The sequence below is a fragment of the Culex quinquefasciatus genome, chromosome 2 (assembly GCF_015732765.1).
Source record: "Culex quinquefasciatus strain JHB chromosome 2, VPISU_Cqui_1.0_pri_paternal, whole genome shotgun sequence".
Classification (NCBI taxonomy): domain Eukaryota; kingdom Metazoa; phylum Arthropoda; class Insecta; order Diptera; family Culicidae; genus Culex; species Culex quinquefasciatus.
Window position 1 is genome coordinate 133,596,642 of NC_051862.1, and position 25,227 is coordinate 133,621,868.

Sequence of the window (25,227 nt, forward strand, 5' to 3'; positions counted from 1 at the left end):
ATTTACGATTGCAAATTGTTTTTGATATTGTATCTGAAAATGATTTTTTAATTATTGTTTGACAATAATCAAGACAAGATTTTTCTGAAAATAATTTTTTTTCGGAATATTTGTAACTTCTGTACAATATTTTGCACAATTCTAAATTCTTGTACAAATGTGCTTTTTAAGTCCCGTAAAATATAAAACAAATGAAGGCACAAAACACGTTTTTTTTTGTGAATTTCGATTTTAGTGATTATAATTCAAATAAAAAAATACATTCAACAAAAGAATACAATTTCAACTTTGCCGAAGACACCAATCGAATATTAAATTCTGACCACCATCCCACTGTTTCCGATCGCTTTTGTCCTGGAAAACCGTTTGCTGAAAATCAATTTTCAGGAAAACTTAACTTTGAAGGTCGTCATCGCTCGCTCGCTGGTGCTCAGGAACAGTGGATATACTTTCGTTTTACGGTTATGACCTGTTTGATGCATGATGGGTTGGCACCGGGAAAAACTTTTCGCCTGCGGTAAATGGAGCGGTTTTTATGGAAACAATCCACATAAAAACTTTGACACCGCAAGGGCAGTAGCTCCCCTTTGGACCGCTGTCAGGAACATTGTAAGGGCGGAGATTTGTGTGGAAGGAACATTACTTCTGGTGCTGAATTGTCACCCCCTCCGGTGAACTTTGGGACGACAGCAGGGCTTTCAGCAAAATTGGAAAATGATTTGCAAAGTTGTTGCGAAAGATTTCCCTGTGACTTGTGGGAATGTCTTACCTTCTTCTTTGATGGCTGTGTTTGTTGAGCTCAACCTGGGTTGGGCTGTGAATAGAGTGCTCATCTTAATCTTGGAAATCATAGCTTGATTAGAAAAGTTTACAACCGCAATGGAACATGTTTGAGCTTTTATTCCATCAGTTTTTGAATTGTGTAGGCTGATATCTGTTTAATCCATGAGCCTCATATTGATCAGATAATGCTTTTGTTTTAATTTCATTTTTTTTAACTCTGACACAAGATAATAATTATTTTTTTCTTTCAATTGACAAACTAAAAGCCAGTCCCAAACAACAATTAAAAAGAAGCAAATGATTACTTCAAACTTTCTTCATTTTGCTCCAAACTCTCAAATTATCCTTGCTCCAAGCAAACAAAATTAGTAGCACTAACAAACTTTCCCACATCTTCCCATATCTGCGTCCTCTTGCTGTCAACAGTCATCGCGATTGCTCAAAGTGCTGTTACTGTTAGTCGTTTTTTTACGTTATTGTTCTCCTCCTCGAGTTTGTCGTTTTATAAACCGCGGCTGACCTGGACCGTACTCTCGGTCACTTATTTCATAAAGGTTAATTTGATTTTATACTTGTTTAATTTGTTCTACCATTTTGGCGTAAGGTGGGACGCATTGCGCAGGGGGTTCCGGGGAACTCACCTAGAAGAAGAAGAGAGGTGGAAGGGAAAAACACGGCCAAACGACCATTTGCTGGCCGATTTTCGGTGGCCGATATGAGGCCACGATGGCGTAGGTCCAGGCACCTCCAGGGCCAGCAGATATCCACGTGTGCATAAGAGCAATTCTCTGGAAAATGCAAATTTAATCATTTTCTGTTTTTTTTTTTTTTGTTAAAGAAAAGACAGTTTACAAATCAGTAATTCTCTTTGTTTGTTTTTTTTTTTCATACAGGGCTCCATATAGTTTCGCGGGCATTTCATACAGAATTGATAATAGCATATTCATTTTTTTACATTGAGATGGAATTTTCTGATCGACTTGGTGACTTCGGAAAAGTTGTAGGCTATAATTTGAATTTTTAGAATTAAATAGTTACACAAAAAAATCTTTTTTTATTTATGTTATATCACTACAACTGGGTGGGTCTCGTGGCGCAGGGGTAGCGGCTTCGGCTGCCGATCCCGATGATGCTATGAGACGCGGGTTCGATTCCCGCCTTATCCACTGAGCTTCTATCGGATGGAGAAGTAAAACGTCGGTCCCGGTTTCTCCTGTCTCGTCAGAGGCGCTGGAGCAGAAATCCCACGTTAGAGGAAGGCCATGCCCCGGGGGGCGTAGTGCCAATAGTTTCGTTTTCGCAACATTTTAGGCTATTTCCTCAAAAATTTGCAGTAATTACTTAATTACGAATTACAAAAATATTTAAGTTTCTTACTCCCTTCTCAAATGTCATTTTCGAGTGCAACTGGCTCCATAGGTATAAAGTAAATAAATATAAGTTTTTTAATTTTTTTTACTGTTGAAAGTATCATTAAAATTTTGTGTTTCAACTGAGAATGTTGAAAACACCTTAATAAACATTTTTTTAGTTGAAACAAAAATAAAATATTAATTTTAAAAAAATATAACAGAAGCCTCCATTACAAGCTATTTGAACAAAACTCAAGATACTTGTAGAACGTTTTTTAAACAGATAAGACTTCTATAACATTGCTGATTACTTGTTCATTTCATACAAAAAAAAAACTAAAAAAAACCTTTCATACTCATGAATCAACTCTACACCGTAATTTGTAGTTCAATTTCATGTAAATAACATGTTTTGGTATCCATGCAACTGGTTAATGTTTGGATAAGGAAATATGATATTTATTCATAAAAATCTAATTACCCTTAATAATCTCAAACCTGCAAAAATTTCGATTATATCAGCTAAATTCAAGCTAAATAAGAGCAGACAACTGATATTTCCCAAGTAACATTTTCAGTTTTGTACCTATCTTGAGGAGAGATTGAAGTTATCTTAGCTAAAAATGACCATAAAGCCATTTTATCTCCAGGACAACAATAAATCAGCATTAAACCTGAGCTAAGAGCAAAGTGGACTATTTTAGGAGGTTATCATGACCATTTATTAGGAGTCATCTAAAACTCATCAGCATAGACATTGATTTTTAAAACACTCTGCAGGTGTATTTAATTGCTTAAATAAAACTTATGCTCAAGCTTCTTAAATTTATAACCGCACGGAAGAGGTTTTCAAGACTGAAATAAACTTTCATTAAAGATGTTTTCTCTCGTTGAAGATAAAATTGATTTGTCGAAGGAAAATCAGTTCTAATTATAATCTCGTTAAATTCAATAATTCTTTATGAAATAAATCACAAATGGCCAATGAAAAAAGATTAAATTATATTGATAACTATAAAATAATATCAAAATAATAAATTACTGTGACTTTACGCAGCCGTTCTAACTGAAAAATTCTTGCCATCAAAATTTTTTCATCATAAGTTTTCCTCGCATAAAGGAATTTACCGTCGACACAACAATACTGATTTTAATAAACAACACTAGACCAACGTTAAAACACTAGCACTCCGCGACGAATTTATCCGCTTCTCGGAACGCCTTATCCAGCTTATCCTCGAAAGGCTCTGACGGACAAACGGATGGCCTAACTGATGATTTGTAGCTTGTCGATTCTGCGCGTCGGCTTCACGGTAGCTACGGAATCGGCGCCCATGATGATTCTCGTGTTACTCGATCAACACGTGCCGGAAAAAAACATCTACTGCCCATGCATGTCAATGGACCAAATCGGCATGTACTCGATCACCCTCGGATAGGTGTACTCCGTTACATCCGCGCTGGAGCCGGAAACGGGCGAAAAGTATCACTTGTTTACCGGGATCACAAATTTTGGTAAAAGTTTCTTTGACACTAAACCGACCGCGGGACTGTACAAAAAATGTGATGTGACAGATCAAGTTCAAATAATCTGGAAATATGCTTTCATAGAACAGAGTAGTTTTAATTTAGTTTCAAAGCAGTTTTGACAATGCTTAAAAGTCTTATAAATAACCTCTCTGGGATAGCTTTAAGAGAAACAATGAAGTGTGATATAAAACTATGTTCCATGCTCTTAAAGTATTCTTAAAGATATTTTTAAAACTTTCGTATCATAAACCCAGCAAGTTTTGATCAATGTTTTCATAAAACAGAAAAGCAAATTTCAAACCTTTTATAAAACCTGTTAAGAAGTAAAGGCATTTTGCTTGTTACTTGGGATTTGTACACAAAAATTTTGTTATAATTATTAACCATATTGTATATTTTTAAAATTTGAGTACTTTCATAAAAACGGTACTTTGTGAAAAAAATAATAATTCACAGAGAATACTTTGATAAAAGTGAAAAAGCATACACAAATCCGCTTCGTTTGAGTTTGACATCTGAAATTTTGAAAACTGTCGTGTTTTAAAAAATATACGGTATTTTGTGAAAATTGTAGCATTTTCCAAAAAAAAAAGACTCAAATAAAATGAAAATTATATAAAATTTCACCTCGTTTGATACAGATATTGCAGATTTTTAAAATTTGGGTATTTTCGAAAAAATACAGTATTTTATGAAAATTTAAGTCTTTAAAATAAAACTTCTGATAAAGTGTAAAAGCATATACAATTTCGCTTCGTTTGATAACTATATTGTAAATTTTGTGAATAATTTTGAGTAAACTTTGAATCTAACTCTCAGTGAAAGCATTGCAAAATTTTACAGGATTAGGTTGAATTAATCGATTTCAGAAAGATTTCAAAAATGAATTATCGTCCGTTTTCGGCGATAAGATTAAAGCAAATAGAATTATCGAAATAACGATAACGTTCATCAAGAGACAAAATTCGAAGATAGTATGGCTCTCCTCTCTCTTGCACTAAAGATTCTTAAAAATTATCATCTTGATTATTCGGCGGAACATCTTTCTCACTACTACACTTGCAAGTGTAACGTCACACAACGCAAAATTACCTGTCACTCTTTGTAGATGGGCAATGTGTGTAAATGAAGCGAATTATATCATTTTAAGTGGTGCTGACAAGCAAATTCTCAAAAAATGTCAACAGATTGATTTTCTTGAGAAGTTCGGGAGCGAAATCCTTTTGCGTGATTCGCCTACTATCTCTTTCGCGGGTGAAGAATGTTTGCAAGCGAATTTTTTTTTCTCGATTATTCCATCTTTGGTCCCAATGTTAACGATAGCCATTTTCGTTATCGTTAAATGCTAATACATATTATCGACCATAATTTTATCAATTAACAACCATGATAACAATATAAACCAATTTGAATCAGTGTGTGTAACGATTACGAATGATTTAAGAAAATTTGTTTAAAAACATGTTTTTTTTCAAAAAATTGAAGAGGGAGGTATTTTTATATTTTTTTTTGTCCAAGAAAATATAGCTAATGACATCATAATCTATCTTTTACGAAATAAGCACCTAAAATTCCTCGAAATGAGCTCAAAATTTGATATTTATAAAAAGTATTTGAATAAGAAAGTGATGAACAATAAAATATACCAAAACGAGAAAACATTCAATTTTGTGTCACAAAACAGATCAGAAAACTATAAAATAAGTGTTTTTTTTTGTTACCGATTGACCTTTCCAGAGATCTGCCCATGCATGCAGGATGTTTTAATATCCGAGCAGCGTGCTGAGAGCTTTTCCGCCCCAAAATCCTGCATGGAGCAAGTTTATTATCTTGCCCCTTTCTGTTGAACGCGTGTAAGTGTGGGTGAGTGTGTGTGTGTGCTAGTGTGTGTCCTTAATTGGATGTAGCATCTGGCCATGTTGATTATCCGTACACCCCGTGTGCCATAATGGAGCATCTGTTCGGCAAAAGTTGTTTGCAATGTTCAAGCTTTGGGGCATTTTTGCTGCTGCACAACTATTATAACTCTATATGGGTGTGTGTGTGTGTGTGTGTGTGTGTGTGTGTGTGTGTGTGTGTGTGTGTGTGTGTGTGTGTGTGTGTGTGTGTGTGTGCAGCGAAAACAAAATGGTGAGATTTTGGTGGCGAGGAAAATGGGAAAATGAACGGAGCAAAATTAACTCTTTTATCTGGAAACGTGAATATTTGTAGGAAAAAATTGCTGGCTTTTGTTTTGGCGTACACTTTGGGAGGGCCGCGCGCTGTCGTCAGAGAAGTTGTACGCGTTTCGGTGGAATCTGTTTCTGGAGGAAGCTGTTGGTGCTGCACAGGGGGAAGGAAGTTGGGAAGTTATCTTCCAGTTGACAACGGAAAACTCCATGGGCGTTTCTGGGAAACGAATGTTCAAATTTGCTAAATGTTGGGTTACGTTTTACCTATTAATTCGAAAGTTGTAAACATTGATTTTTTTTATGAGCTCTTACATAAATTTGCAGCACAGAACACAGCACTAGAATTTCTCGAAAAAATATGTTTTGCAACGCCTATGGAACAACAGTCCCCCCCCTTTGCTGCAATGAGGTCGCCTGTTGGGATAATTAATTGAATTATGCTGAAGTTTATAAATGTCCGGCGTGCCCACTGCTTCTTCCTCCACCAACCTTTCAGATTTTACGTAACGAGCTTTTTTTTGCAATCTCTCCTGAAAAAAAAAACTCAACTCAACTTAAACTGGGGTAATTACTGCGAGCATCAGCGAAGGATTTTCCACGGTTGGACAATATTTTCGTTTGCAACAGTTGCAACAATTTTTCAATTAATCTGCGGCAGTTCGTTAATTCGGACACAATTTTCCGCTCGTGAAAATTTCACCGCAAACGAACCGTAGATCATTGCGCCGCGATGGATTGTGTAATCCGCATTAAGATTTCGCCGTAAATCTGCAATCAGCGTGTGCCCCCTAATCCACTCAGGATTCATTAGTTTGATTATTTACGTTGAATAAACATCCCCTGCTCGGGATGAGCACAACCTTTCGAACTTTTGGGGGCCAAGCATGCTGCAGTGGACGAGCATATGGATTGGAATTGAACCTGCAGCAAAGTTGGTGCAGAGAGTGCAGGGAAAATTCCATTTTGCAAGTTAGGTTTCGGAGAAATTGCTCGGACGAGGAACTTTAGCTGCTGGAAGTAGTGTGCAGGTACTGGACTGGACCGAAAATCAAATACTTTTAAAACTTCTGCATGGATAACTAGAGGGGAACAACTTGTTACACCTGTATGTAAAAGTTTTGTTATGCTTGGCCTTTTTTCAAATCAAGCTTCTTTTTTTTTAGATGAATGTGTTAAATGTACATATCTCAATCTTATTTTATTGCTTGAGATTCAACTAGACAAGACTGTTTTCATTCATTATTGTTCAATTGGGAGTAAAGTGATCTCGATTTTACTACAATTAATCTTTAAGTTGTATATTTATTTTCTTCCTTTTTTTAGATTTATTTGCATAACTTCTGTGCAAATTTTAGTTACAAAATTATTATTTTTTTAAACAAAAATAAAAAAAACAATAATTTAAAGACTGAGCAATTTTATAGTTTTTCTTAAAAATTTAATCAATCAGATTTGATAATATTTATAATTGATTGAATGTTTAGACAAGTTTTCATACATTATTGGATGCTGATTTTGACTTCTTTCGCTTTTTTATTACATCAGTTCTTGATGTGATACACCATATTCTTTTTTTAAGTCACATTTTTTAAACGATCCTCGATTTACGCATCATGACTTAAAATGAGAATGATCATGACTAAAATTGAGAATCTCTTTGATTTCATAAATTTTTGAAATTTCGACGTGTTTCTTTGCTTAGCCTTCTGCACAAAATTTCAGGAAGTTTCGGATGGATTAGAACAGCCCAGATGTTTCAAAACTATGATAAAATGTTTTAATAACATAACTAAACAAAATACAATTGATACATTTTGAATATTCCCCGACAAATTATGAAATGCCAAAGATTCTTAATTTTAGTCCTATTCTGAATTTAAGTCATGGATATTCTTTTTTTTAACGATACTCGATTGAAACACCCCCATTTTGTTATGTAAATGAGCAGTTCTCTCAGATTTCGGTCATTCGATTTCTTTTTTGTATTTTTTAATCAGACTGAAACTTTTTTGGTGCCTTCGGTATGCCCAAAGAAGCCATTTTGCATCATTAGTTTTTCCATATAATTTTCCTAACAAATGATGTATGATAATTCAAAAATCTGTATCTTATGATGGAATTTTTTGATCGATTTGGTGTCTTCGGCAAAGTTGTAGGCATGGATACGGACGACACTGGAAAAAATGATGCACGGTAAAAAAAATTGGTGATTTTTAATTGAACTTTTTGTCACTAAAACTTGATTTGCAAAAAAACACTATTTTTATTTTTTTTTCATTTTGTGACATGTTTTAGAGTTGAAGTCCGAAAAAAATATTTTAAAATTTTTCAAACCAAGACTAACATTTTTAAAGGGCGTAATATTGAATTTCGGCCATTTTGAAATATTAATATTGATTTAAAATTAAAAAAAATGTATTCGAAATGATCGGAAAATTTCACAAATGTTTCATATTTTAACATTGTAAATCGGACCATTAGTTGCTGAAACATCGACATTAGAAAATGGTGGGTTGTTTGGGAGAGACTTAGAAAACATATTTTTTTCTGTTTTTAAACCTTTACATGGTAATATCTCAGGAACTAAGGGTCCTATCAACAAAGTTCTAAAAAGCAAAATATAGAGAATTTTCTCCTCTTTTAAAAAATATTTTTTTCAAAAGTGGACAAAAATGTGCATTAATTAAAAAAAATAAAAACTGCGACTGTTTTCAAAAAACTCACCTTAAAATGGATTTAACTTGAAAACGGTGCACTTTATCAAAAATTCACTTATGTACTTTTTGATTGCAGATTTGATTTTACATCAAAAAGTGAAGTTCAAAAATTTTTGCGACCTTTATCTCGATTTTTATTAAATCAGTATTGATTAAAAAATTCATAATTCGGTCAAAAATTTTTTGCACAGCCTGGAAATTTCTGCAAAATTGGCATTTGATGTCTTCTGAAACATATTAAAAAACGAAAAAAAAATAAAAATAGTATTTTTTTGCAAATCAAGTTTTAGTAACATAAAGTTAAATTAAAAATCACCAAAAAAAAATTTTTACCGTGCATCATTTTTTTCCAGTGTAGTCCATATCCATGCCTACAACTTTGCCGAAGACACCAAATCGATCAAAAAATTTCTTCGAAAGATACAGATTTGAATTATCATGCATCATTTTTGTATGGACAGCTGCCAAATTTGTATGGAAAATTATATGGACAAACTAATGATGCAAAATGGCTTCTTTGGGCATACCGAAGGCACCAAAAAAGTTTCAGCCGGATTAAAAAATACAAAAATTAAAATTTATGAAAAAAGACCGATTTCGTAGAGAATTGCTCAAATGGTGTATTCGATTTTTTGTTGACATTCAATTTGTCACCATTTTCAGATGTTAAATCACCTTTGCTTTGTTCCTGATAAGCTATTCATTTCATAATTTTAGCTGAAAACTCTTTTTAGAAGTTTAAATCGAGCATAACAGTAGAGAGAGAGAGAGAGATTCACATTTATTGAAAATCAAGTTCGTTTCCATAAATACTAGATTACATCAGAAAAAAACAGCTTTTTAATTTTTTTTAACTTTCATTTTTTAAAGGGTTACAATGGATGAAAATAAACATTTTAATGCATGTTTCTATTGTGAAATCGTCTCAGGAACACGAATATGATAAAATTATCACCAGAAAATGGGATCTAATGGGTCCCCCGAGCAAAAAATTACAACCAAAAAATTCACTAAAAGTAAAAGTGTCTATTTTAGGTGAAAAACTGCCTTACCCAAAGCGTTCTCAGTCTCAGATGGTAGTCCCAGATGTCCAATACAAGCTGCAGGTCGAACCGAGTTGATATCTGGATGGAACACTTTTTTATTTGAGTTTGAAAATTATGCTATTTTTTCACTAAAATGCCAATAACTCCCTTTAGATTTAACCAATTGGGATGTTCTACCCTGCATTTTGTTGCATTTTTCAAGCACTTTCAGATGCATTTTGAATTTTGAAATTAAATTGAATTTTGCCTAAGTTATAGCCTTTTTAAGATTTTTGACGTCTTTGAACCTTCAAACTTTGTGTCCCGATTTGCCCCACTTCCCGTTGACCTAGGGTGCTCATATTTTGGCCAGATGCTAGTTTTATATTTACAAACAACCCCTGAAAATTTCAGGCAGATTGGTGAGGTCGATGCGAGATGGGTATGCTTTGCTCGTGGACTCGCTCTTAAGACAAATAATAAACTATACAATTTTTTTAAATTTTTTGGATAAAATGCTGTTGTTATTTTTTTTTGCTGTTAAAGTATGTTTTGTCGAAATTTGTGAATATTTCTCCCTTATCAAATAAAAGAAAATTAAATAAAATGTTCAGATTCAATTTTACAAAATCCTTGATAATAAAAAGCAGGAAGTCCACCATCAATATCCAAAGAAAACTTTTTGCCACATAGTCCAGCTAGTCTCAGCTCTTTGATGAATCCTCGGACTGTTTATTGGCTGAAAGCTTGCAGAACATCGTCCACCGTCTAAATCAAACCCGGCATTCACTTCTTCGAGACGGATCGACTTTTACCCGACTGCGTTAGAGCGCACTTTTCCTTTTCGGAAAAGAATGTTTATTCATATTAGAGGAGAAAAGGTAAATGTATCATCATACAAATTCAAATTGGATTTACTTCTCTCTACCGAATTCAATTATGCATTTAGAAAATGAATACTAAAGTATGCATACATTAGGGGGGAAGCGCCAATCCGCCAACCCGTCGGTACTGGTCCTTCTCGAGCTCTCAGTGGAGAAGTTCGCTATTTCTAGGACGAACTCCCGGGTGGAATGTTCAACTGTTGGGGAGGAGTACGCGCGCGTGTGGAATTAGGGGAAATTATATAGATAGAACGGGATTTTTCCGTGCAGGAAACAGATTTCCTCGTTTGGCATATCTCCTTCTCTAGTCTAGAGTAAACTCAGTTTCATTGAAATGGCTTTTTAATGCATTTTTCTTTATTGCTTTTTATTGATAGTTTAAACAAAATAGAACTTCGTTTTGTGCGACTTAAATAAAATTAAACTTAATCAAATGAAAGAGTTCACAAATTGCACATCTTGAATTTATTTGTTTTGCAATATTTATGCAACTGACTCCACAGTACACATAGTACACCTGTACCTCGCGCGGATAGATGGATGGCACGGTCGGCGGTATATTCATTAAATTGTTTTTACGAGATTTGCATAAAATTTTAAACGCATCCCCGCAACGAGAGCGCAGGCAACACAGCGCAATAGTATGTGGTATTAGAGTGTAACAAAATTGACTTTTTGGCGGGCATTCAGGGGTTTGTTCCGGTGGGCATACTGAGCCCAAATCCCAAATATGAGCTTGATTGGACGCAACAGGAGCTGGCGCTCCGCCCTTCAATTTTAAATGGGATTTAACCCGTAAAAAAAGATTTTTTTCAAAATGTCTATTTTTGAGGCATTTTGGCCACTGAAGCGTTTACCAAAAACATCACTGGCGTGTAGGCCAGATCCTTGCGCATCTTTTGGTATATATAACATTGAAGTTTGGAGCACCCTGGAGCTCGGTACAGACCTTCAAAGTTTAGCATTTTTTCGAAAAATCGTCCCCGGTAAAAAAGATATGCGTCGCACCTCGCGACGCCCTAGACGCCATTTGATTTTGCTGGGGCCGATTTTTCGAAAAAAATGCCAAACTTTGAAGGTCTGTACCGAGCTCCAGGGTGCTCCAAACTTCAATGTTATATATACTAAAAGATGCGCAAGGATCTGGCCTACACGCCAGTGATGTTTTTGATAAACGCATTGGTGCCTCGCCAAAATGCCTCAAAAAGTGACATTTATGAAAAAATCTTTTTTAACGGGTTAAATCCCATTTAAAATTGAAGGTCGGAGCACCAGCTCCTGTTACGTCCAATCAAGCTCATATTTGGGATTTGGGCTCAGTATGCCCACCGGAACAAACCCCTGAATGCCCGCCAAAAAGTCAATTTTGTTACATCCTAATGTGGTATGACAAGCACGTCAGGATCTAGCTCCCGTGTACCCGTGTTTCAGCACTGTATAGTGTACAATTTCCTCCCAGGAAGAGCAGCGCACAGTCTCTTGTCGGAGAGGTTCTGCAGGAAACTAGACTATGGGAAGGTGCTACGCTGACTAGTAGTTTCGCCCAGGGTGGGAAGAACATTGTTGGCTCGTTAGCAGGAATAATTTGCTGCAAGCTGCAGGAAATAGTGACCAAATATGACGAGGAGTCTCCGGAACAGTGAGTTCTGCAAAAGGTAGGAGAATTCCTATTTTGAACATTAAAAAAGGTGTTTTTCAATAATTTGCAGCCTGAAATGGTGACGATTCAGAAATTTGGTGTCAAAGGGACTTTTATGTAAAATTGGACGATCGATTTGATGGCGTACTCAGAATTCAGAAAAAATCTGAATTACAAAAATTGTTTTAAAACCATCACAATTTTTCGTTACTAAAATGTAAAAAAATGGGACGATTCATTTTAAGGGAAATTAAATGTTCTTTTCGAATCTGCAATAACCCAGAAGGGTCATTTCTCAATCAAAATTAAACATTTCATTTTAACATTTTCTGTTATTTGTAACTTTGCAGGATTTTTACAGTGTATCAAGATTTTCTGAAGTTGTAGAGCAAAAAAGCAAGTTACATAATATTTTTTTTGATCTTACATGTAAAACTATTCAAGCAAAACCAACAGTACAAAAACACAGTAAAACAGCATTTTTTAATAATTACAAAGCATCACTTAAAAATGGCTTTTTTATATCCGCAGCACTGCCGAATGAATTTTGACCATCTTGTTCCATAGTTCAAATGATGGAATAAGGGAAAACCTGGGTGCTGAAAAGACAGAATGCGTAACGTGATTTTCGAAAGCTCCCCACTGCTCCCCACTAATACAACTGCACTACAGCTGTAAACATAAACAAAGTAGAAGGCTATGTTCAAGCTCAAGCGTGACATATTTTTTGCTGCTGAAGTGAATTATTATGAAACATTTTGGATCTGTTGATGTTTATGTTTTAGATGAAAAATTAAGTGCTTCGCACTTTTTTCTTCGTAGACTAAACGATGGGCGGCCAAAAGAAGCCTTTTTTGTTTTCCACGTGATGAAAAATTGTGTCAAAAGTGGGTGGAATTTCGTGAATCAGAAGAGCAACCGAAAGGAAGTTCCGAGATTATGTACCTTTGATGTGTAGTAATAATATCGGAGTATCCAATATTATTTGGAAAGTACTATTGATAGTTATTGATAATTCGTAGCTAACATTTAAAAAAGCGTCATAAACATAGATTTTGTAGACATAGCGATTATAAAATTTTAGCGACGAATTATGCCAAACTCGATTTCAAATCTCTTATTAAGATGTTTTGACTTCGAATACCTCAATGGTCATCGATTTTTTTTTTATTTCTGACTAAATAAATTTTAGATCGATCACAATACTTGCCCCTTCTTGGTATAATTATGCGAACAGTAAATTGGTTCCGCTTTGACAGTTCTAAATTGAGGCCGCTTTGCGGACAACTATTCTGTACCCAGGGGAAAACCTAGAGCGTGCAATATCCCGGGGTTACAATAATCCCGAGAATTGTAAAATTTACATCAGATTCCCGGGAAATTTATTGGAAATTGTTTTGGTCCTAGTTTTGATTATTTTTTTGATTTTTTATTCCTAGAAAATTGTATAGGACATCAATTTAAATGATCTAAACAAGTATGAGGATCAATTAATAACTTGATGCTTGTAAAAAAAACTCACATCTTGAAGAAACTTGTTTTCTTAATTTTATGTGCAGTGCTTCGAGTCAAGTAGTCCTAGTTCAGAAGATGATCTTAGGTATTTTTTTTTTTTTTGAGAAAAACTGTTTTTGTGTCATAAGTATAGGACAGTAACTATTTAACAAGGCTCTGTAACCAGTTTAAGGGAATACGATTATGTTTTACATTGACACATTAGGATGAAATGAAAAAAAAAAAACATAAATAGAAAAATAATAAAAACCAAACCAGGTTTTTGTGAACCTCATTGGAAAAAAAGTACGTCTCGTGCTGAAAAAAGTCTTCTGTTTCAACTTGTTGCAAGTCTTACTAATTTCAGCTCTTGAACAAGCGTTGAATTTGTCGTATAAATTTTACTTCCAGTGTTTTTGAAAAACTGGATCTAGTTTTTCAAATATGTCTAATTCAAATTAAATTTTACCGAAAACTTTTGGACGAATTAAACGAACTCTTTTACTCACTTTGGATGAATCAAATCTTAAAAAGTTCCCCATGGCCATATCTCATCCCACGAATTCATAATTATTTTTTCAGTATGCTGATTAGGATACATATTAACGTAATGTAAAAATCTCAATTTTGATCTAGGAGAGCTGGGTTCGTTATTATTAGGGTAATTCTCTACCAACTCACACGAAATCGGGAAAAGTTGCCCCGACCCCTCTTCGATTTGCGTGAAACTTTGTCCTAAGGGGTAACTTTTGTCCCTGATCACGAATCCGAGGTCCGTTTTTTGATATCTCGTGACGGAGGGGCGGTACGACCCCTTCCATTTTTGAACATGCGAAAAAATAGGTGTTTTTTCAATAATTTGCAGCCTGAAACGGTGATGAGATAGAAGTTTGGTGTCAAAGGGACTTTTATTTAAAATTAGACGCCCGATTTGATGGCGTACTCAGAATTCCGAAAAAACGTATTTTTCATCGAAAAAAACATTAAAAACGTTTTAAAAATTCTCGCATTTTCCGTTACTCGACTGTAAAAATTTTTAGAACATGTCTTTTTATGGGAAATTTAATGTACTTTTCGAATCTACATTGACCCAGAAGGGTCATTTTTTCATTTAGAACAAAGTTTTTCATTTTGAAATTTCGTGTTTTTTCTAACTTTGCAGGGTTATTTTTTAGAGTGTAACAATGTTCTACAAAGTTGTAGAGCAGACAATTACAAAATTTTTGATACATAGACATAAGGGGTTTGCTTATAAACATCACGAGTTATCGCGATTTTACGAAAAAAAAGTTTTGAAAAAGTTACTTTTTGCGTTTCTCTTTGTTTCGTCGTCCGTGTCTGTCGCGGGTGACCATGAACGGCCATGATCGATGACGAACAACTTTTTCCAAACTTTTTTTCGTAAAATCACGATAACTCGTGATGTTTATAAGCAAACCCCTTATGTCTATATATCAAATTTTTTGTAATTGTCTGCTCTACAACTTTGTAGAACATTGTTACTCTCTAAAAAATAACCCTGCAAAGTTAGAAAAAACACGAAATTTTAAAATGAAAAACTTTGTTCTAAATGAAAAAATGACCCTTCTTGGTCAATGTAGATTCGAAAAGTACATTAAATTTCCCATAAAATGACATGTTCCAAAAATTTTTACAGTCGAGTAACGGAAAATGGGAGAATTTTTAAAACTTTTTTAGTGTTTTTTTCGATGAAAAATACGTTTTTCGAATTTGAGTACGCCATCAAATCGGGCGTCTAATTTTAAATAAAAGTCCCTTTGACACCAAACTTCTATCTCATCACCGTTTCAGGCTGCAAATTATTGAAAAAACACCTATTTTTTCGCATGTTCAAAAATGGAAGGGGTCGTACCGCCCCTCCGTCACGAGATATCTAAAAACGGACCTCGGATTCGTGATCAGGGACAAAAGTTACCCCTTAGGACAAAGTTTCACGCAAATCGAAGAGGGGTCGGGGCAACTGCTGTGTGAGTTGGCTGAGAATTACCCATTAATAAATGCAGAATATCCGAGAACACCCAAAAATGTATTACAAAAATTAAAGCGGCCAGCCGTCCTGAGATGTGTTTACTGCAGAGAGAATTCTGAGAACGGATCACATTTCACAGAACCTACAGGAAGGAAGGATGCGTGGACATACCGTACCAAACGCTCCGAATCCGTTATGGTTGGATGTGTAAGTGTAGTTTGGCAAATCATTATATTTTTGGGGGGCTCGTGGAAATGAAGAAATAAGGGTTGGGAAAATTGAAGGTTGGAAGGATGTTTCATATAATCAATAGAATATTATATTTGGAAGAAAAATTATCTGGCATAAAAATGGAATGATCTCTGTCAATCTAGTGCAAGATTATAGCAACGAGCTCAGTTGTATACCTCGAAAGAAGAGTAGCTCTCTTCTCTCGTCGTCCGTCGTCAAGTCAAGACGTCCTTTGTGAACTTCTACTTAGAATTTATAAAGTTTTAACCTTAAACTAAACTTGTGTTTAATTAGTCGTATCGGACACTTCAATCTTATCAAAACCAGGAAATCTTCAACAAAAAGCATCAAACCGCAGAAAAACGTCAAATTTTCGGCACCGAAAAAAATCCACCAAATGATACTACAAAATTTGATACATTTTTAGCATAGCATAGCATAGCATTGGTGTCTACCCGTAGCTGCTACTTCGTTATTGACCAGGACCCCCAAAAATTGCTCCGTGGACCACAGATGAAAAGTAGGAACCAATCATCACCCCTTCGCAATTTTCAAAGATCCCTATCATGCTGATCAATACCGACGCCGGCCACGACCAGTGGTAAGACACGGGGAAGTGGATGGGAATGTTAGTCCGATACTTGAGTGATGGGACCGCCAAATCGACTGCGTCTCCGACAAAGTATCACATGAGTTTTGAGGGGTTAGTAAGATAGGTATGAGGTCAGGATTCACTGTGGTAGGTGATGCGACCATAAGCAATTTGTTTATCGGTTGAAATTTTTAAAAAATCTTAGGCAGCCGGCTGCGGAAAGATAGCTATCTAGGGATTTAAATATAGTATTAATTCGACCGCGATTCTCCAGAAATTCTCCGTCGGCGTGCCTTCCGATCAACGGTGATGTAGGAAGGGCTTCATTTATTGAAATGATTATTGAAAGGGCTTAATCCAGCAATACGACTTGCTAGTCTAAAAAAAAAATAGGTACGTTTTTATAGTAAACTATAAATAGAGAACAACACAAAAAAAACTCATCGGCCAACGAACGCGAGTGAAAAAAAAACAATGAAAAAAAAGAAGGTAAAAAAAACAGAACTGCGCGTCCCGAAAAGCACCACACTACTGATGCCATTATTTAATTATAATAGCCAATCACCCCATGCACTCGAACAGCGACATAAAAGAGACGGAAAATAACACGAAAAAACAGGACTGCGCGTCCACACAAGCACCGCACTACTGATGCCATTATTTAATTATAATAGCCAATCACCCCATGCACTCGAACAGCGACACAAAAGAGTCGGAAAATAACACGAAAAAACAGGACTGCGCGTCCACACAGGCACCGCACTACTAATGCCATTATTTAATTATAATGGCCAATCACCCCATGCACTCGAACAGCGACACAAAAGAGACGGAAAATAACACGAAAAAAAAAAGAGGACTGCGCGTCCTGATAGGCACTGCACTAATGATGCCATTATTTAATTATAATGGCCAATCACCCCATGCACTCGAACAGCCACACAAAAGAGACGGAAAATAACACGAAAAAACAGGACTGCGCGTCCACACAGGCACCGCACTACTAATGCCATTATTTAATTATAATGGCCAATCACCCCATGCACTCGAACAGCGACACAAAAGAGACGGAAAATAACACGAAAAAAAAAAGAGGACTGCGCGTCCTGATAGGCACTGCACTAATGATGCCATTATTTAATTATAATGGCCAATCACCCCATGCACTCGAACAGCCACACAAAAGAGACGGAAAATAACACGAAAAAACAGGACTGCGCGTCCACACAGGCACCGCACTACTAATGCCATTATTTAATTATAATGGCCAATCACCCCATGCACTCGAACAGCGACACAAAAGAGACGGAAAATAACACGAAAAAAAAAAGAGGACTGCGCGTCCTGATAGGCACTGCACTAATGATGCCATTATTTAATTATAATGGCCAATCACCCCATGCACTCGAACAGCGACACAAAAGAGACGGAAAATAACACGAAAAAACAGGACTGCGCGTCCACACAGGCACCGCACTACTGATGCCATTATTTAATTATAATGGCCAATCACCCCATGCACTCGAACAGCGACACAAAAGAGACGGAAAATAACACGAAAATAGAGGACTGCGCGTCCACACAGGCACCGCACTACTGATGCCCTTATTTAATTATAATGGCCAATCACCCCATGCACTCGAACAGCGACACAAAAGAGACGGAAAATAACACGAAAAAACAGGACTGCGCGTCCACACAGGCACCGCACTACTAATGCCATTATTTAATTATAATGGCCAATCACCCCATGCACTCGAACAGCGACACAAAAGAGACGGAAAATAACACGAAAAAAAAAAGAGGACTGCGCGTCCTGATAGGCACTGCACTAATGATGCCATTATTTAATTATAATGGCCAATCACCCCATGCACTCGAACAGCGACACAAAAGAGACGGAAAATAACACGAAAAAACAGGACTGCGCGTCCACACAGGCACCGCACTACTGATGCCATTATTTAATTATAATGGCCAATCACCCCATGCACTCGAACAGCGACACAAAAGAGACGGAAAATAACACGAAAATAGAGGACTGCGCGTCCACACAGGCACCGCACTACTGATGCCATTATTTAATTATAATGGCCAATCACCCCATGCACTCGAACAGCGACACAAAAGAGTCGGAAAATAACACGAAAAAACAGGACTGCGCGTCCACACAGGCACCGCACTACTAATGCCATTATTTAATTATAATGGCCAATCACCCCATGCACTCGAACAGCGACACAAAAGAGACGGAAAATAACACGAAAAAAAAAAAGAGGACTGCGCGTCCTGATAGGCACTGCACTAATGATGCCATTATTTAATTATAATGGCCAATCACCCCATGCACTCGAACAGCCACACAAAAGAGACGGAAAATAACACGAAAATAGAGGACTGCGCGTCCACACAGGCACCGCACTACTGATGCCCTTATTTAATTATAATGGCCAATCACCCCATGCACTCGAACAGCGACACAAAAGAGACGGAAAATAACACGAAAAAACAGGACTGCGCGTCCACACAGGCACCGCACTACTAATGCCATTATTTAATTATAATGGCCAATCACCCCATGCACTCGAACAGCGACACAAAAGAGACGGAAAATAACACGAAAAAAAAAAGAGGACTGCGCGTCCTGATAGGCACTGCACTAATGATGCCATTATTTAATTATAATGGCCAATCACCCCATGCACTCGAACAGCGACACAAAAGAGACGGAAAATAACACGAAAAAACAGGACTGCGCGTCCACACAGGCACCGCACTACTGATGCCATTATTTAATTATAATGGCCAATCACCCCATGCACTCGAACAGCGACACAAAAGAGACGGAAAATAACACGAAAATAGAGGACTGCGCGTCCACACAGGCACCGCACTACTGATGCCATTATTTAATTATAATGGCCAATCACCCCATGCACTCGAACAGCGACACAAAAGAGACGGAAAATAACACGAAAAAAAAAAAGAGGACTGCGCGTCCTGATAGGCACTGCACTAATGATGCCATTATTTAATTATAATGGCCAATCACCCCATGCACTCGAACAGCGACACAAAAGAGACGGAAAATAACACGAAAAAACAGGACTGCGCGTCCACACAGGCACCGCACTACTGATGCCATTATTTAATTATAATGGCCAATCACCCCATGCACTCGAACAGCGACACAAAAGAGACGGAAAATAACACGAAAATAGAGGACTGCGCGTCCACACAGGCACCGCACTACTGATGCCCTTATTTAATTATAATGGCCAATCACCCCATGCACTCGAACAGCGACACAAAAGAGACGGACAAAAAAAAAAAGAAAAAACAGGACTGCGCGTCCACACAGGCACCGCACTACTAATGCCATTATTTAATTATAATGGCCAATCACCCCATGCACTCGAACAGCGACACAAAAGAGACGGAAAATAACACGAAAAAAAAAAGAGGACTGCGCGTCCTGATAGGCACTGCACTAATGATGCCATTATTTAATTATAATGGCCAATCACCCCATGCACTCGAACAGCGACACAAAAGAGACGGAAAATAACACGAAAAAACAGGACTGCGCGTCCACACAGGCACCGCACTACTAATGCCATTATTTAATTATAATGGCCAATCACCCCATGCACTCGAACAGCGACACAAAAGAGACGGAAAATAACACGAAAAAAAAAAGAGGACTGCGCGTCCTGATAGGCACTGCACTAATGATGCCATTATTTAATTATAATGGCCAATCACCCCATGCACTCGAACAGCGACACAAAAGAGACGGAAAATAACACGAAAATAGAGGACTGCGCGTCCACACAGGCACCGCACTACTGATGCCCTTATTTAATTATAATGGCCAATCACCCCATGCACTCGAACAGCGACACAAAAGAGACGGAAAATAACACGAAAAAACAGGACTGCGCGTCCACACAGGCACCGCACTACTAATGCCATTATTTAATTATAATGGCCAATCACCCCATGCACTCGAACAGCGACACAAAAGAGACGGAAAATAACACGAAAAAAAAAAGAGGACTGCGCGTCCTGATAGGCACTGCACTAATGATGCCATTATTTAATTATAATGGCCAATCACCCCATGCACTCGAACAGCGACACAAAAGAGACGGAAAATAACACGAAAAAACAGGACTGCGCGTCCACACAGGCACCGCACTACTGATGCCATTATTTAATTATAATGGCCAATCACCCCATGCACTCGAACAGCGACACAAAAGAGACGGAAAATAACACGAAAATAGAGGACTGCGCGTCCACACAGGCACCGCACTACTGATGCCCTTATTTAATTATAATGGCCAATCACCCCATGCACTCGAACAGCGACACAAAAGAGACGGAAAATAACACGAAAAAACAGGACTGCGCGTCCACACAGGCACCGCACTACTGATCACTACAAAATTTGATACAAAATTTGATACATTTTTCATCAAAAAGCTCACAGAAATGTAATAATTCATAACAGTCCATATCATAGTAGTTTCTGTTTCCAACCAATAAGCAAGAGCTGTTCCCTATTTTGAATGCTTAAGTTATTGAAAATATCTCAAATAAACCTTGCGATAAATGTTTCAGAAGAACTTAGAAAATCAGTAAACTTAAAGTGATTGAATCCACATAGCTTCTTTTGTTTCATAACAGTTTTCAATACATTTTCAATATAATGGTGCCACAGTTAGTTATTATTACGTGGTCCAAAAAGCACTTTTTTAAAAGTAATATCTGTTTTTGCAATTGTCAAATTACCATTTTTTTTTTTCATGGAGATTGTTATTTTTTTTTCATATGAACAAAAAACCAAAAAAAAAAAAAGGAAATTTTTCCATTTAGTTATAACGTGCATTCTTAGAAATTATTTTTTTTTATTTTTAAAACAATTTACAAAAAAAAGTTTTAAGAGAAAATCGACAATTAATGCAATAGAAATCAGCTCTGAAACCTTTTTATGACATCCATTTTGTTTTAGAAAGCAATCTTAAAATAAAAAAATCCAGCAAATATTCCAGCAATTCTATTATAATTTAGTTCACTCCAGCGAAAATATTGAAAATAATGAAAATAAATCTTAATTTTTGTGTTTGGGGGTTTTCTATGAATTTTTAACAGGATTCAACTCGTAAGAAGTAATTTTTATAAAATTCACTTTGAGCTTATTGGCCATTTTTGCTTTTTTTTCAATTGCTTCAATTGATTTATTCCAGTTGATGTTTTGAATTTTCACGTGACTTGTAGCTAATGAATTATTGCAAAGCTAATCTGTTTCCAGCGTTGCTTAAACCGATGCAATCAGTCTTATTGTTACTTGATTGTATAAAGAATGAAGTATTCAATTTTCTTTAACACCTAAACTCCCAAGTTCGAAAAAAAGGGAGAATCTCCATACGAATTCCCCCTTTTTCTTGAGCTTGGGAGTTTAGGTGTTAATCCATTTTAAAATGATACGCATTTTTATCATTTATAATTGACTAACGGTTTAATCATCACATTTTGTCAGTATTACCATTTGGATAACAATCGTCAAAATATTTGTTTTATTTGGAACCACGAGTCCTGCATTATCTATTTCGGAGCCACGTTGCCACCTTTCGACTACTACCGCCGCACAATAGTTATGTTGCACATAATGATAATAACCATAATTTGGAAGCGAATTCACTCTCTCTCTCTTCAACATGACCAACCCCATCCAGACAGTCATTCCACAATTTCGTTATTGCCCTTGGGGGAACCTGCAAAAACTCCCGAGAAAAGCTCCGCGGGAAAAGCTTTGCAGAAAATGGAATTTGCATTTCGTTTTCGTAATTTCCTCTCTCTCCAACTTTGTCTGACGATTGTTATAATAAGCCGACCTGCGGTGGAGCAGAGAAAAAAAAAGTTTTCCTCGCACACTAGCATTGTGGAAAATGGAAAAGTTTTCCCCGTTCCAGGGCGATGCGATTTGCTAGCGTGTTTTTTTCGTGCCCTCCCACTTCAACTGCTACTCTCCAGATTCTGATCCAGATAAGTCAAAGCCACCAGAGACGGCTTAGACACGTGTTTTCCAACGCTTTGGGTTTTGAAGGGATTTCTTTTTCCACAACTCACCCGCTCCCACTCCCACCCACGCAGAAAAAAAACGGACGAAGAAAGATTCATTTTCTAATCAAAGTCGTTAATCTTTTTATTTCGCCAGCCAATTCGACCGCGTTGCTGGTGCCAGCTGCCGCCAAGGAGGAGGGCCGTTACATCAAGGGTGACCCGCTGAACGGATACTACGACTTTGTAATCTCCGAGGGATCGTACAAATTTTGGGCCGCTTTCCAGGTAATTTACGCAGCGCTCCGTCCAATCTGGGATGGAGAGAGGTCTCTTTTAACTTGCGCACAGGAGGAAGTCGATAATTTTGAACTAACATCTTGTAGATTTTTTCACGGAAGAATCTTCAATTTTATTGCAAAATTTTGCAAGAAAGGTTCACATTTCTACGACTTCCTCCTAAGCGCAACGCAGCATCTAAATCTAACACAGCCTAACCTTTTAATCAACTTGTGTTTCATTTCCGTTTCCTCTCTCCCCTCCGCCAGGTGGCGACAGCTGTGCTCATCATCTATTCCACCTTCGCCGCCATCTATTACTCGAAGGTGAGCCCGCTGACGTCGGACTACGACTACATCGACTACCTGAACGGTGGCCGGTCCTTTGCCGGTGGAAGATCTACGATGGTGGGACCAGCTCCAGCGGCATCTGCCCGCGGTGACCACGGCAGCCTGTCCTGGCAGGACCGAATGCTGGACAAACCGTGGTTCAACATGGCGGCCCAGTCCTTTGCGTTCGTGATGGAAGCCATCGAGAGGGCACCCAAGTAGAGTACGGATTGCGGCGATGGGACCAATATTGGCCGGATTCTTAGGAAACATTCGACACTGCTGGCGGCAAAACGGGGACGGGAGTTTTGTGTGAGGCCAGGCGGGTTTTGAATGTTTCGTTGGAATGGCCAGAGTCGGCATATGGAGGACGACTTATTAGAAATTTAGGAAGTTATATCTGCATATTACATTTGGACCAGTTTAAAATGTGTTCTGTCGAAGAGGAAGAAGCACCACGTGTTGCTGGTTGCCGTATATTAAAATAATTTAGTTCTCAAAAGAACGTAAATTTGTAAGCTTAAGACAATAAGTATCAAGAAACTATTGGAATGGTGTGTCTTATTTAATTGAAAGAAAAAAGTCCAAAATACACTGAGAATACGCCACACTTTTTGTTCAAGTGCCCAAACACTTGAATGAGAGCAATTCTCTGAGATTTCGGGCATTCGATTTGTTTTGCATTTTTTAATCCGGTTGAAAGTTTTTTGATGCCTTCGGTATGCCCAAAGAAGCCATTTTTCATCATTAGTTTGTCCATATAATTTTCCATACAAATTTGGCAGCTGCCCATACAAAAATGATACATGAAAATTCAAAAATCTGTATCTTTTGAATGAATTTTTTTATCGCTTTGGTGTCTTCGGCAAAGTTGTAGGTATGGATAAAGACTACACTGAAAAAAATGAAACAAAGTAAATTTTTTTTTGTGATTTTTATTTTCATTTTTTGGCATTAAAACTTGATTTGCAAAAAACACTATTTTTTTAAATTTTTGATATGTTTTAGGGGACATTAAATGCCAACTTTTAATAAATTTCCAGAACGGGCAAAAAATCTTCGACCGAGTTTGAGCTTTTGAATCAACACTGATTTTTTTTTCCAAAAATCAAAATATGGGTCGCAAAAATTGCACCATTTTCAATTTAAAGCCATTTTTAGGCCAGAAAACATCAAATTTCCTGTTTTTAAACATTTGCATGGCAATATCACAGCAACTTAGGGTCGTATCAACAAAGTTCAAAAAAGCAAAATATAGAGAATTTTCTCTGCCTTTCAAAAATATTTTTTTCAAAAGTGGCAAACATGCACACTAATTTGAAAAACTGCGACTATGTTCAAAAAAGTTACCTTAAAATGGCTATTACTTGAAAACGGTGCACTTTATCAAAATTTTACTAGTGTACTTTTTGATTGCAAATTTGATTTTACATCGAAAAATGAAGTTGCACAATTTGTGCGACCAATGTTTCGATTTTTGAAAAAATCAGTATTGATTCAAACATTCATAACTCGGTTGAAGATTTTTTGCCAGCTCTGGAAATTTATGAAAAGTTGGCATTTGATGTCCCCTAAAACATATCAGAAAATGAAAAAAATTAATAAAACAATAGTGGTTTTTTGCTAATCAAGTTTTAGTGACAAAAAGTGAAATTAAAAATCACCAATTTTTTTTTTACCGTGTATTTTTTTTATTAAGTGTAGTCCTTATCCATACCTACAACTTTGCCAAAGACACCAAATCGATCAAAAATTGCTTCAAAAGATACAGATTTTTTAATTTTCATATATTTTTTTATGGTCAGCTGCCAAATTTGTATGTAAATTTATATGGACAAACTAATGATGCAAAATGGCTTCTTTGGGCATACCGAAGGCATCAAAAAAGTTTCAGCCAGATTAGAAAATACAAAAATTCAAATTAAATAAGACCAATTTCGTAGAGAATTGCTCAATTATGATGATGGAGGTACAGTGTATTTTTGTGTATTTTTAAGCGAAGAGGATCTTGCAGGTCAGCACCAGCTATAGTGAGGTGTTGGCGGTGCTAACTGCAAATTAGTTTTGCACAATCCTACCCTGACAAAACAGGTTATTGTTTTCCAAAAAAATCATTCATTTTGATGATTCTTTATGGTCACAATT

At 36.8% G+C, this 25,227-nt stretch overlaps 1 protein-coding gene across 1 annotated transcript in view; it reads left to right on the forward strand.

Annotated features, from left to right (window-relative positions):
* Window positions 1-23,549, forward strand: part of LOC119768039 — a 50,905-nt gene extending 27,356 nt beyond the window's left edge. The window contains exons 3-4 of the mRNA XM_038258342.1: window positions 22,632-22,762; window positions 23,023-23,549. Coding sequence (XP_038114270.1) covers window positions 22,632-22,762; window positions 23,023-23,304 — 413 coding nt within the window. The 3' untranslated portion in view covers window positions 23,305-23,549. The remainder of the gene's footprint in view (window positions 1-22,631; window positions 22,763-23,022) is intronic.
* The last annotated feature ends 1,678 nt before the right edge of the window (window positions 23,550-25,227 follow it).